The sequence below is a fragment of the Helicoverpa zea genome, chromosome 20 (genome assembly GCF_022581195.2).
Source record: "Helicoverpa zea isolate HzStark_Cry1AcR chromosome 20, ilHelZeax1.1, whole genome shotgun sequence".
Taxonomy (NCBI): domain Eukaryota; kingdom Metazoa; phylum Arthropoda; class Insecta; order Lepidoptera; family Noctuidae; genus Helicoverpa; species Helicoverpa zea.
In genome coordinates this window covers 4862764-4877006 of record NC_061471.1, presented here as the reverse complement: position 1 = coordinate 4877006, position 14243 = coordinate 4862764, and the positions used below count along the sequence as shown (strand labels likewise).

Below are 14243 nucleotides of genomic sequence, written 5' to 3'. Positions count from 1 at the left end.
TCATTTGGAGACGTCAAAACATGACACTATTGAAACAGACCGCATTTACACAACATCAAAGAGCCGAGCAACGTCTCGAGCCTTATTTACTTAATTGTGATTGGAATACAAAATTCTTTCGCTCTAATTGAAACTCAAACGACGAACACAGAGAAAAATTTAAATTATATCAGAACGAGGTTCAGCTAGAGCAGATCAGAGGCCGAGCGGGCACCGACCGTGGGAGAGGTGCACAAATCTCCGCATCTCAGAACTGGTCGGCAGGTGCGCGCGCGCAGCACTCACACACGCGCACCTCACGCGCACATACGCCACAAACCAGGCGCACTTATGAATGAAGCCTACAAACCTGCACAAGAACTACACACGGACACTCACGCACACACATACACTAAATTCAATCTTGCTTGTTTATCTCTGATTTATTTTATTCGAAACCATCAAGTCTCAAAAAGTTGGCTATTAATTTGTTATTCGGTGCTCGGTATAAATGCCGTAGATAAAGTAATTAATCCGATAGATAATGATCTCGGTTGACAAGAGCTTGAACTTCTTCTGCGCTTAAAAACGTCCGACATTAAATAAACGGTGAAACTACGGCGTTAATCTATGTGGATGTAGTTCGAAATAACCCTAAGGCTTATGAATAACTCATTGCAAACAGATCAGATCTAGCGCCCATGCATATGAACAAACCTGATTATAAGGAGCTTATTAAAATAATAAATAGCATCTACGGAGTCTTAGAAAATCAGAGCGCTTGTCTTTTTAAAAAAGGAAGTTTCTAAGAGTGCCAGACGTTAGACTCAAGAATCGGTTCCCAAAAATTTTCAGAGGTTTAATCCATTACACGGTCAAGATTAAAACATATACTGACTTAGTATAAATCGACCAAAAATGTAGACATATGTGTAATGTATTATGTATGTGTTGTTACAGACATCCCGTCGCAGGTGCCGCCGCTGACGCCCGGCACCAACAAGAAGATGGCCGAGGCGCTGAAGGCTACCTTCGCCTCCTGGGAGAAGGAGCAACTGCGCCTCGGCGTACCCAAAGGTAAGAAGGAACTTCTTTCTTAATTGACCAAGAAGGTTAGCGTTAAAAGTAACTCTTTCAAAGCTGTAACTTTACAACGATAGGTAACCGAAGAAACAGTCCATGATGTGTATTTCAACCATTATCTTAATTGTAATAGATAGCTAATACACTTTACATAGCTAATTTCGTGACCATTATATCCAAATAATTAACATTTGTTTATAGACAATTAAAGTAAGCATTGGATGGAGGTTGAGCTATAAAGTACACTCTAATTACTGTTTAACGTTCAGTAAATGCTTAGATAATTTCACACTAAGACATTTCGTTATATTCAGCCGCGAAGCCATGAGAAAATACCCCAGCAACGGTTTATTTCTTAGTAATGTAAACGCCGGCTTTCATTTGGAAGCGTTCACCAATAGCACTTTATGCTCAGGAAGAAAAGGCAATAAAACCGCATAAATATTAATTTAAGACTTCAGTCGCTCGAGATCTGAAGACGGAGGAAAAAAATCATCTCATGTTATTCTTAATGCGATCAGTTCATTTTAATATGATGCACCTGCTTTTAAGTAAGCTAATAAAATTATGATGAATTTCTGTTAGTAAGTCGCACGTTGCAGTCGGAATCCCGTCGGCCGTTCTAGCAGATGACCATGCTTGTAATCATTAAAGTGCAAATTGGTCGTCTGGTGTGGTCTGAGCTGTGTACAAGCGCGACAAATAATCGTCTGAGTTTTTGTGACCGCGGAGGTAAAGTGAAGTCGTTAGCGCGTAAGAATGTTCTGATAGCCGTCTTGTTTTTCCCTTGTTCAATATTTAAGTGTATACTGGTTACAAGCAAAAACTGTTAGCGTACAGTTGACAAAGCGTATAAATACAAGGTATCATTTGCATATGGTAATGTGACGGACGCGTCGCCGTGTCGCGACCGCCGCGATACACTCACCCACCTTTGTTGGTGACTGAACACCACAGTTTTCTTTACTTTTGTTAAAGTAATCGATTATCCGATTTTTCAGTTACAAAAATCGATACCAAAGTGCATAAAATGTAACACTTTTCACAGTACAAAATTGAATCACTTGGTAATTAAGAAAAGGGGTATTGTCAATTAGCTTTGTAAATTGTAGTCAGTGTAAAACATATTGCTATTTGCCTAGGATCATACAGTGGACAGGTGGCGGGTTCGATGCCCTAGCGCGGCGGAAGTGCGTGCGTCTGCGCCGCGTCTATTCGCGCTTCCGGTGTGCCCGCGCGCATCTAACACGAAATCACGCGCAGGATATGAATAACACTTGCTAAATCTTTTATGATTATTGTATTTTATCAATGGAACACGTATTGGGTGCTAACGAAGCTACAGTTTATTGCGAAACTATCAATTCGGATACGAGTTCTATAGAGTTTGTTTTAAAGGTACTTTAAGTAAATATAGGTACGTATTTAAATAATGTAAAGTTAGTTACGAAACAACAATAACTCGTGGTCGTAACAGTAAGGTCGTATGGTTCGTTATCAGAAGTTCGAGTGTGCGTCAGTTCGACGCGTTGTCAAATCGACTTGATTCTTTAATTGTTCAACGTAATAAATTCTGTAATAAAACCTCATTAGATAATTTTAAAGTACTCTGAAATGAAAACCTCGTTTTGCAACCTTCTTTTTTTTTAAGTGATATCAATTTACGATCACGTCATTAATCAGGGTAATACCAGTGGCAATACGAATCCCGTACAGCGTTCTCCAAAAAGAAACATTCCATTTATAATACAAAGAGATTCCACCTTTTCCCGCATGCAGTACTTTCGTTCTTTTTATTAAAAGTTTGTCTATCTTAAGCGAAAGCTTACAATAATAGAAGCTTAGCTTATTGTGAACCTTTATTCGAAAGAACCTCAATTCGAAAAAATACCGCCTCATAAAATTACTGTTATTAGAAAAATATGAAAAAACTTGCAAAACAAATGCAACTCACTTAATCTCAATAACAATTACGATTGCTAAGGTACTATTTTGTCTACTATCCTATCAGGCATCGTGTGTGGGAATACTCCCCCCTTAATCCTGGCAATATCAGTTTAGATAACGGTTAGATGTTATCAGTGTGCAACACATGACGACTATAAGTAGCTAAGAAACTGGTACCTCTAAAAATAACATTTACGCTCTAATTGAACTCGTTTGAAGAAACAAGCTGTTTGATAAAGAAATGGGTTTATATTTAAAAGATATGGTTTGCAACAAAGCATACCTACTTATATAAATACATATGTGTTTATTGTAAGAATTGTTAAAAGAACACGTACAAAATCGTATAGGTAGGTACACAGGAAACCTATTCAAACGAATAAAGAAATCGCAATAGCCATCAAAGCGAACCACATCAAATCAAGTGTACATTTGTTCTTATAAAACGTAAAAAATACACTGCATTATTTCTTAAACAAAATCTACAGAGCTATAAAGAAAACACTCGATGGAACGTAAATAAAGTCAAAGATCGTTCATTGTAGTTTTACAGTCGTAAAGCCTGTACGTTATCTTTGTCGAGATCTTAACATTTAATAAAATGAATCCCAGCGTTCACAATGATGTCCTATAGTAGCTCGGACATCGTTATCCCACAATCGACTGATAATAAAATTACTCTATTAACATAAGAACTGGCTTGTACACAGGTGCGACTTTATTTATTTGTTAAATAATACATTAAACATGTTGTTTTTAATACTGAAGTCTCGTAATAGGAAATCTAAAGAAATTATATAAATACCATTATAACAAGCTATGTAGGAACTAAACAGTAGTGAAATCGTATAGGGAATCTATTTTAAATTAGGTATTAGTAACCATCGTAATCGAATCAATATTCACACAATTTCTCTAAAACGCTAACCTAAAACTACAGACGCTTTCATTCATTACAAAGTCAGGTACGCAGTTCTCGTGGCCACTCATAGCATTAACCATTACCCGCCAAGTCGCGACGGCCACCGACTAAAAGCTGTAATTAAACTAATTATTTATTATTAGACAGCTCTCCCGCTTCTGAGGGAAAAACTCAAGTTGCAAGTGTAAGAGCAATCTATAACATAACTCCATTTGTATCGATTGACTTTTTCTAGTAGTTAACCTAGCTAGCGGCGATTAGAAAATATTTAATGGCCACCACTGATTAGATTGATCGCTCTTCCTTGTGAAGCTGCGAGCGCAGCGGTAAACCCTTTTCCCTGAGTAAATAATGACTGGCGTAATATTTTCTTTGCCCTTCCATATGAGTAGTAGATAAGAATGTAGTTGTATGACAGAACGTATTGTATTTTTATTTTGTTTAATCATTCACAATCAGCATCATTCCAGAAGAGGTCAAGCTTTCTACATTACTTTTTCCATAGTTGAAAGTACACAGTTTTGCCAAAAAACAACAGCTTTATATTATAATAGAAATAGCATTAGAAATCCTTTATCACAGCTGTAAAGACAATCGGTTGTTGGGTACATACATTGGGCGTCAAGGTCGGGCCGCTTCCGGTGCGTGAGGCAAGTTCCGCTGTTAGGCAAGCCGTCGGTTCGCTGCGCCTGCGCCACTAATTGTTGATGTTGCAGCCCTTACCGTCCGGCTAAAAGTGCACTCGATAGCGCCAATCACGGCCACTGAACCTCCAATTTCATACGCTCCTCCTATCTACAAATACATCTTCAATCGTAATTGGTGATCGTTAATTTTATATTACTGTTATCGATCACAATTATTTGGTAACAACCTTTATTTAAAGCAGATTTCTCAAGTTATTAATAGCAACGAAGCAAAACTGATGTTTGAAATTACAGCCGTCTTAGATACCATTGTATTAATTAACTAGCTTCCGCTAGTGGTTCAGGAGCCATAGGAACCTCCGCACGAACACGGATAAAAAGTAGACTATCTAACACTAAAATATTTTTTAAAATCGGACCAGTAGTTCCTAAGATGAGCACGTTCAAGCGAACAAACAAACTCTTCAGCTTTATAATATTAGTATAGATTTGTAAAACCACCATTTTGTCTTCAGATCCTCGTCAATGGAACGAGGCGGCGGTGGCGGCGTGGCTGCGCTGGGCCGCGCGCGAGTTCTCGCTGGAAGGCGTAGCGCTGCAGCAGTTTGCGCGCACGCAAGGCAAGGACATCTGCGCCATGGGCCGCGAAGAGTTCGTCGCGCGCGCACCCGCCTTCATGGGCGACATACTGTGGGAGCACCTCGAGATACTGCAGAAAGGTAGGTATTTGTATACTGCACAAGCATGTTTTACTTTTCTCAATATCTTTATTAGTGGCCCTTTTTTATCTATGTACAACACCTGATAAGCTTACGTTTTGCCACAAAACCAAAAATCTCAAATCTTAAAATACATATACCCCTCGATATTCGAAACAACTAGCAAATAACATATAACATGTTAGCCACAATTTACCTTTTCCATTTACTGACTGCGTAGTCTCCATGTCTTCAACACATGACTACATAACATACCCTCTACTAGACAAAATCATCCTTCTAAAAGACCCTAAAACTGACTCACGAGCTTCTTCAACAGATGTGGAGAAGGAGCGCTCTCTGCTGGCCAACGTGCCGCCGAACATGTACGAGAGCAACGTTTGCCTGCCCGAGCTGCCCGAGTACAACATACCGCCGCCTGCGCACCACTACAACAACAACAATAATACTGGTAAGTCTTACTTTATACGCAGGAGGAGTACTACGGAGTTAAATGTAGCTACAGTGAAAATACAACCCCGAACAACAAATAAAAAACAAAAAAATATTTTAGTGTTCTACAATTTACGTTAAACGCAGTAAAACTACAAATATAGTTGAAAATATTAAGGATACGCAAAAATATCACATCTTTATCTCGTTTCAATCTTAAAGATAGGTGAGGTTACGTCAAATGAAGCGTAGCTTATAGGTCCGGTCTACGAGAGGTCTACGACTGCTACGCCGTAGCCGCTACAAAGATTTTGTGATCAATAATATCAATCGATATTTTATCGATAAAAAAAAAATTCTTTGTAAAAATTCGCCAATATAAGGCTGAATTGATGTTTCACTATCATCACGCCTATATTCTCCGAAGAGGTAGGTAGGTTGTAAAACAAATATAAAAAGAAATATGTACGTAGGATTATAAAACAGTTGCTACTAGTGTTTACTCGTTTGAAACATAAACGTGTAATACAGATAAGGGGTGACGGTAAGTGCAGTAAAGTATGGCTCATTACAAGCAGCCGATAGCCCGACAATTAGGTGGAGCGCGAACCTCGCGTAGCACTTATGTGCAATGTCAGAAACGTATTTTTAGCACAGGATTAAATATAGTTTACATGTTACATGTGCAGTTGGTTATTAGGTATTCTACCTCTAGGATTAATATTAATGTAGGGCATTTTTTCTTTAGGATCTGCATTAATGTTTACTGTGTGATACTTGTCTAAATAATAAATTAAGTGTGTTTTTTCAATGCCACCGTGCAATGTATCCTTACAGACCATGAAATTGAACAGTTAACGATATGAGTAGCCCGTATGTTAGTCAGAGTATTTTATAAACACCCAGTTCACAGTATATAATTAAATGTAGTTTTATCACGAAATAAAAATAACTAATCGTAAGTCTAGACGAAATTACGATCAGTTCTGTAAAATAGATTGTTTTGACACAACGAAACAGTAAATGTCGACCAGCGTTAGGGAGATGCGGCTCATTTCACATCGACCTGTTAATCAGCACATAAATCTGATCGCAGTCACGTATATTACGCTGAATTATATAACTAATCTTACGAAATACACAGAAAAATAGGCCTTGTAGCCTATTACTGTAGTAGCTTTAAATTATAATTTGCTTTGACACGGAAATGTAGGCACAGTTTTGTAACAGTTTAAGTGGCCACATCGCCAATAAGGACGTTTTGTCAAACGTCTCATTTGCGCTGAGTTATGTAACTGCGCTAGTCTTTAGGTATATGTCGGTAAATGATAATTAATCAAATTTTACAATCGGGGGTGGCTGCGTAATCTCACGGATAAAAGCTCATTTCCATTAGATATAAAACGTGGTGTTTATTGCGTTGTAAATCATCGGTGCGGGATGTTTTGACTGCATCGCGCTGCTCAGCTACTGAAATAATAAATTAACTAAGGAGACAAGATGTCCTCTGGCCGCCGTTAACACGGGTGGTCTCGTCGCCACCTCTATTTAGACAACTAATTTACAAGACTAATTGATGAACAGCATATTTTATCATATTTTGGAAGCAGATGATGATAGATAAAGTCTATATTCGGTGGGTTTGACCCAAACATTTGTCAAAGCACGGAATGTTAATGGATGAACCAACACGGAATATTTAAAGTTATACATTTAATCAAGAATAAAGATTTCTGAATGTTCACCTATTTTTCACTTGAATGATTGGTCTATTTGATAAACTCATTGATTTTAGATCTGTGTTCTACATAAGCTCCTTCAGAGCGCAATGCATCGTTTAACATAAATCCACTCCAAACTACGTAAACCCAGCACAATAACTTTTACTGCTGCGATCGCTCACCTTAGTTCGATACCGTTTCGACTTACTAACTTAATTATAAAAACACTATCGTTGATAAAAAAGCGACGTTTTACAGTAACGTGTAAGTATCAGCACACATACGGTTTCCAGTCGGCTGGGCGTGTGGCGCAATACGTCGACCTTGGCGCTGTTTTTCCGCTCTCTTTCAGCTCAGCCGAGGTCTGCCAACCCGTCTTGCACCTTGTACCACAATTTCAAACGTGACATCTTCATTTTTTAACGATCCTATACTTCGTTGGTGACGCAAGAATAACCATGAAACATTTTTGCAATGTCGCTGGTTAATAAGCCAGGACAATGAGCCATCTGAAGTGATTAAAAAACAAGGCCAGACAGGGAATCCTACGTTAATTTAGTGTCATAAATCACGTCCCACCCTGTAAGCTAAATTACTTGATCATTAAAATTGCGATGACGCTGCTGGAACAATGAAATGTTGCGTCTATTTTAAGAGCAAAAGTATTTTACAAATTATATTTAGTGTAACACTTTATACGTGCACATGTTAGTTGTAACAAATGTTCAATTAAAGTACATTTTAAGAGTAGATTGTCCAATCGCCCCTACCACGAGGAACGGCGCGTGCGCAGGTCGGCTCGCGTCAGTGTTCGCCCGCTGCGCTCTTACTCATCACTCGCATTACTCTTGCACGCACTACCTGAAAGTTCAGTGTCGGCACTAACTAGCACTTGGAACCTTAATTATACTTTTTTATTTTTCGTTTCGATTAGCACAGTAATTATTTTTTTGTTGTTTTTCTTCGCTGTTTGGGAGCGTGTCCCGTAGGATAAGTGGCAAGTGACTTGAGTGTATGTGACACAGTATGGAGAGCCTGGATTCTGGTTAAGCTATGTTTTTGCATCCCAGCTCCCGCTCTAGGGACTCCACAGAGTTGGACCCTGCTATTGTGTGGCGTGGTGAGTTTCAGCTTTCTCAATCTGATGAAAATCATTTTTCGTTTGACTTAGATGCTTCCAATAGTCTTTGGTCTATGGCCACTTGACTTGACACGTCGACCTATGAGTTTGAAACATATAGAACTTTTTGATAAACGCAACTTGCATTTTCGTTTTGAATATCTACCAATTTTTTTTTAGTTTTCAACGAATTAGTCTTTTTAATTATATTAGTAAGACGTTGGTAGTCGTAATTAAATATACTGCATACTGCAGTGCTATCCTATTTTTCCAAATCTCTTTTTGGGTTCTCTTGAGGCTAGGGACCTTTACGTCCCGCTGAAAGTGAGCAAGCCGTGATTAGAAGTGCACGAAGGCTGGTGTCGTCAGCGCATCGGCGTGCACTCGGCGTCGGGTGAGTTTCGCGTCCTCGCGTCAACTCGAGCGTGCCCAACTAATGCAAGTGGGCCGACGAAGCTGAAGGTTAACGCACAAAAACACATCGTATATATTCAATATTTTGCAACTGCACTCGTATTAATAAACCGTGTGTATGGTTAATGTTGTGCTGGTGCAATTTCGTGGCATCCGCGCTGTCGCAAGGGCCAGCGATCGCTTGCCGGCGGCACATCCTCGCGTTGCGCACTCGCCGACTAATCGCCGGACGTACGCCTCGGAACAACGTTGCAAAATCGCTTATACTTTAAACAATATGTCTAATGTTCTGAAAAATTCATGGGCACGATAGACTGTCGCCGCGACATGCGACCCACCGGGCTGGAACGAACTCTTCTGATGTGTACATACGCTTATCCTTGTATCTGTTACATGCCGATAACTGTTGATTATCCAAGCGGTTAGACATAAATTATAAGTACCGTAAACAGAAATCAAAAGCATGTCCTGAAATAATACGACATCAGTCAAGTAGTCCGATCGGCAATAAACCGCAGCGGGTACAGTCATCCTTATTAGCGTACATTTATGAGTTAGCTGAGCAATATATCGGGCGGGTTACGTGGCAGCCAATCATAATAATTTATTACCATAAAGTGATATGGGCAGTTAATGTGGCGACGAGTACGGCGGCCGCTGTCCTGCGCATGCGACTCGCACTGATTTATCAGTGAGCGAGGCCCCGCCCCGACCCGATAGCCTTACCCTACAACTATTCAGCTTTTTTATTCAATAAAAACCAATCGATATCATTTAAAAACGTAGCATGTATAGAGTATCATGTCGAACACAGATTTCAACGTAATAGGCTCAATTAGGCGTAATTAAAATATAAATTCTGCTATTTACGACTCTTAATTACTAATTTTAACAAATGATAGGGCCATCTTATTAAGTGGATCGTGCTTAACTTTACGTTGGTATAAAGTTCATAAAAATAATGTTTAGTTGTAATTTATTCGTAATAGAAGAACGAGTTACAGACACAGGACACATTGGTACCTAGCTTCATTTTAATAGTTTCCACGATATGTTAAATACACGTATCCACTTTATCGTAAAATTAAATAAAGTTTTATATTACAGTAGCTGCTTCTATGGACCTACCACAGCCTTAACACCCGTTATAAATCACAAAAAACACAATCAGGACATTAGAACCGAGCATCAATATCATTTACATTCACTTCATAACTGTCAATAGTAAAAAAAAAATATTAGTAAAAAAAAGATTGAAAAATATTGAGCTTTCTAAGATATCAATAAAGAGATACGTGTCGTTTCGAGCAGCCACATCCGGCCGCCATTGTGTTTCAACTGGCGAACTTCCGGTGCAACCCGATACACACTCCTGCGCACGTGCGCGAGCTTTTCAAATTACGAACCAAGAAAATTTCGTACAAAGGACCCCATAATGAAATAAGGGATGTAATAGAAAAGATGAAAAAACTTAGACAGCTAACCGCTTCTAGAAATTGCATGTCATTTCAAAGTTTTTCGTTATCAACATTTATGTCTTATCTTTGTTCAATTATTTCGTACTACTGCAGTTCATATCACAAGTTCAAGTAAAGTTTTTAGAAGTAGTATGATAAACTTAAAAAGGTCAATAAAACAAGACCCTAACGCGAAACAACAAACCAATTAATTCATTAATACAACGGAATTAGCATTTCAACTACGAAATTCTATTTACAGCTTCATTAACAACAAAATAAAAGCACTTGCACGAACGCCATTTACTTAAACTGATAGTTATCCGATAGACCGTGAACAACATATTCATTGTGTAACAATAAAAAAACATGTAATCCCACCTTAGTACCCATTCAAGTGCACGCAGGTAAGAAGTTAATAAAAAAATCAGCCCTTAAGGGTTGGCACACGAAAAGAGCAAGGGTGCTTCTTTGATGGGGTGCTTGCAAACGCTCCGCGACCCTGAGGGGCTCTTGTCCTCCAATAAGCCTTTAATAAGGGCCCTTACTGAGTACCCTTTCAATCAGGCCTTTTTCTTCCTATCCCACGTGTCCTTGATTCAAAGTCTAAATCTGATTTGCTTGTCAATGTTATTGTACTGGTATAATGTAAAAAGTAAGGGTCAGTGCAGACACAAAGGGTTTTAATATTCAAAAGCTGCCCTTATCGGATTCATTTTACTGCTATTTTAATATCGTCGACGAAACGCATTGATAAACATTCATAGCGTCATAAAAGTTTCAGTTTATATAAAATGCGTCGATCCTAAACAATTATGCATTAATTCGGCCAGTGAATAGCTCCTTCACTTCTTATGTTTGTGAGTAATATGAAGTTTAATATGCTTAGCATTTTTACGTTCCATTTTATTCTCTTCTCCTGATAACATTTGAATGCCTATAAACATTTATATGTGTGGGTGTATTTAAATAAGTCATGGAATTTTTTAAACAACTCGTAGGTGCCTACTCAGATAACAATTTAACACACATTTTTTTTTGCTGTAATTTCAGGATTACTCTACACAAGGAACGTAATAAAATTGAAAAGCTCGTTTTAAAGCTCGTTCGGTTTTTACTTGAAAGTCGATACGTTTATGAATTTAGTAATTTGCAGGTGCTTTTTGGCAAAGCCTTTGTGTTGTTATCGGCAAGTGTGGGAATAGCGGCGTATGAAGGAGTTTGGCGAATCCCTCGCGTTCCCATAGTGTCGGTAGACAAGCTCCTATACAAGTGTTGGGTTACTGCAGTTTGCGCGTCTCGAGGCGCCGACAAAGCCCGCCGGCGGCACCTTTAATGTGCCGAATTCAATTAATTGCCTTATTTGCGGCCGTGGTACGCTCAATGTAGGAATCCCCCGCAAAAACAAATATTTGCTGAGTCTTCATTATCCGTTATTAGGTGGTGCGCATTTTAATTGTCTGCCAAGCTCATTTAGTTTGCCTTGATTGCGCCTCGGGAGCAGTAAATCACATAAATCACTCATTTTTCTCGACGCGTTTAACCGTCACCGAAATGCTTGTCGAACATATTAACGAAGTTGACATGGTTCAAGCTTTAACATCTTTTTTAATTTCAAGCTTTTATATGGAAAATTCCCAACACATTAGTTATTTCAGTTCTGCTGAAACTTGGATTGTGGTAGACTTCTTCTCCACACAAAGCATGTTCTGCGATAGTGTATTTCGTGCCCCCGATACGTTATCAGCTTGAGCAGGGAGCCGCGGGGGTGCGCGGGGTGCGGGGCGCGGCGGCCGGACGGCGTGGGCGCACTGTCCTTCGCAACACTGCCCCTGAGTGAGATACGCCTGTCACAACACTCATACACTACAACAACCAACCTTTTTGCTTTTCAACCCGCGATAACATTTTTTTTTCTTTTTTGCCATGCTTATATCAAACTTTATCAGCTATTTGTATGGTGATAACAGTTTATTTAAAAACAACAAATATTGCTGACAACAATGCCCATCAAAATCAGCATCGTCTTATCTTCATTTTAGAACTCTACAGCTGAAGCTGAAGACAGTACAGCGTAAACATGCTATTTTGATAATATTGAACTAGCAAACTCGCTCAGATAATTATAGTTATAATACGAGCACATCAATACATATGGACAGCTATGTAGTTCCGAGGTCGTCGCTCAAACAAGAATATGTCACAATCATAATATTCTCAGAAATCGTTCCAAATATAAACCTGGATAAATGTCGTATCACGCGCCATCGCGACACATGACGGAGGCCGAGAGAAATAAATTATTGGTACCGGAAGTGACGTCCCGGGCTCGCTCCAATTTAAAACACTACCCACGAAACATCGTCTAATGCGCATCGTTCAGCGTTGACAAAAACTGCCGCGGTGCAAGCTTACACAATAATAGCCGACAAACTAAATCTCATAAAATTTACTTTTAAATGTAATAGCCGCTATTTTATAACTAAAAAAGTAAAAAACAAATTATACTTAATGAATGTCACAAAATAATATACCGTATCCTTAATTCGCCGGAAATAAAAATTTTAAAACCTTATACTCGGACTAATAGAGAACACAGGTTGAATTTCAAATGAGGATTCAATCAGTTTTTATAATCGTCAAGGGCCGGATGCGCTGTATTTTAATTAGTGCAAAGGTTAGAGCCGTTACCGAAGAAATCTTTTTATGTTGTCAATCGGCGGCGGTGTAATGATATGCAAGCGTTAGTAGTCGCTGAAGCATCGCCACGTCTCTGCGACAGTTCAGGATGAAGTGCTCCCGCGTCGCTGTACAGATTTATGGACTGGTTTCAGTGTTTTTATCTAAAAAAGATTGTTTATCTGGCACTTCCGTCGCCTGCCGCGGCCGATACGCTCGCTAACGCTTTATTGTTTACACTTAATATAATTCAAAGCAGGGAATTCCTCGGTAAATTGTATTTTTAAATTTAAACCGACGATGGGAATGGGGAGTTTACTTTGTGAATATCGATTGCCGCCGGTCACTTGTCTCGATATCGGTTTGGGTATTTGCGATCGATATTACGCGGATGCCATACGTAATTCTCTGCTTTTTATTGCCGCTCTTTGAGGTGCATTAGCATGTCCTATTTTATAAAACAATGACAGTAAAACCGCCGCTACGTAAAATCCGTCGAAATAAGTCCACGAGTTAAATAACGGTTTGAACAATAATGTAACAGTATGGCCGCCACTAATGTTCATATATTTTTTGCACACATCACTACAGTTGTTTCCATTTCCTGGTGCAGCATGTTACGTGATGGGAGATTGTTCGTCGATCACAATATCCACCGCGTGTTTATTTCCTTTGCATTTATTCAAATATTGGAAACTCATTTCCCGCGCTATTTCCCGGTGGAAAGGCGCTCGTGGAGTGCTCTCGTCTCGCTAATTGCGTTTTGCTCGCGCTCCACAGACTCATTCTCCTAGTTCCCAACCTGCATGTACTTGTAAGTTAGTTGACAACGAGCCTTTAAATAAGTTAGGACACTTAGGACTTGTTGCGATTCCATACCATGTATGAATTATGGTCGTTTTCAGGACATGACGCCAACTACATAACTACTACTTGTCTAATGTCTCCACGAGTTATTTGTCTTCATAAATCAGAGGTCACGTCGTCAAATGAGACTATGACGACATAAATGTCTATTGACTGTGTGGTCTCTCGTCAAATAAGGCAGCAGAACTTTATGGTCACTTTTCTCCCTTATCACGCACCAACCATTATATTTGTGACTGTAAGTGTTATAGCATAC

The 14243-nt window shown here is 39.2% G+C and overlaps 1 protein-coding gene across 7 annotated transcripts in view; it reads left to right on the top strand.

The window, feature by feature from the left end:
• LOC124640410 (ETS-like protein pointed) overlaps nt 1–14243 on the top strand; it is a 116077-nt gene that overhangs the window by 84879 nt on the left and 16955 nt on the right. For all 7 annotated transcript variants that reach the window (XM_047178174.1, XM_047178175.1, XM_047178172.1 and 4 more), the window contains 3 exons: nt 940–1056; nt 5094–5297; nt 5617–5748. In XM_047178174.1, coding sequence (XP_047034130.1) covers nt 940–1056; nt 5094–5297; nt 5617–5748 — 453 coding nt within the window. The remainder of the gene's footprint in view (nt 1–939; nt 1057–5093; nt 5298–5616; nt 5749–14243) is intronic.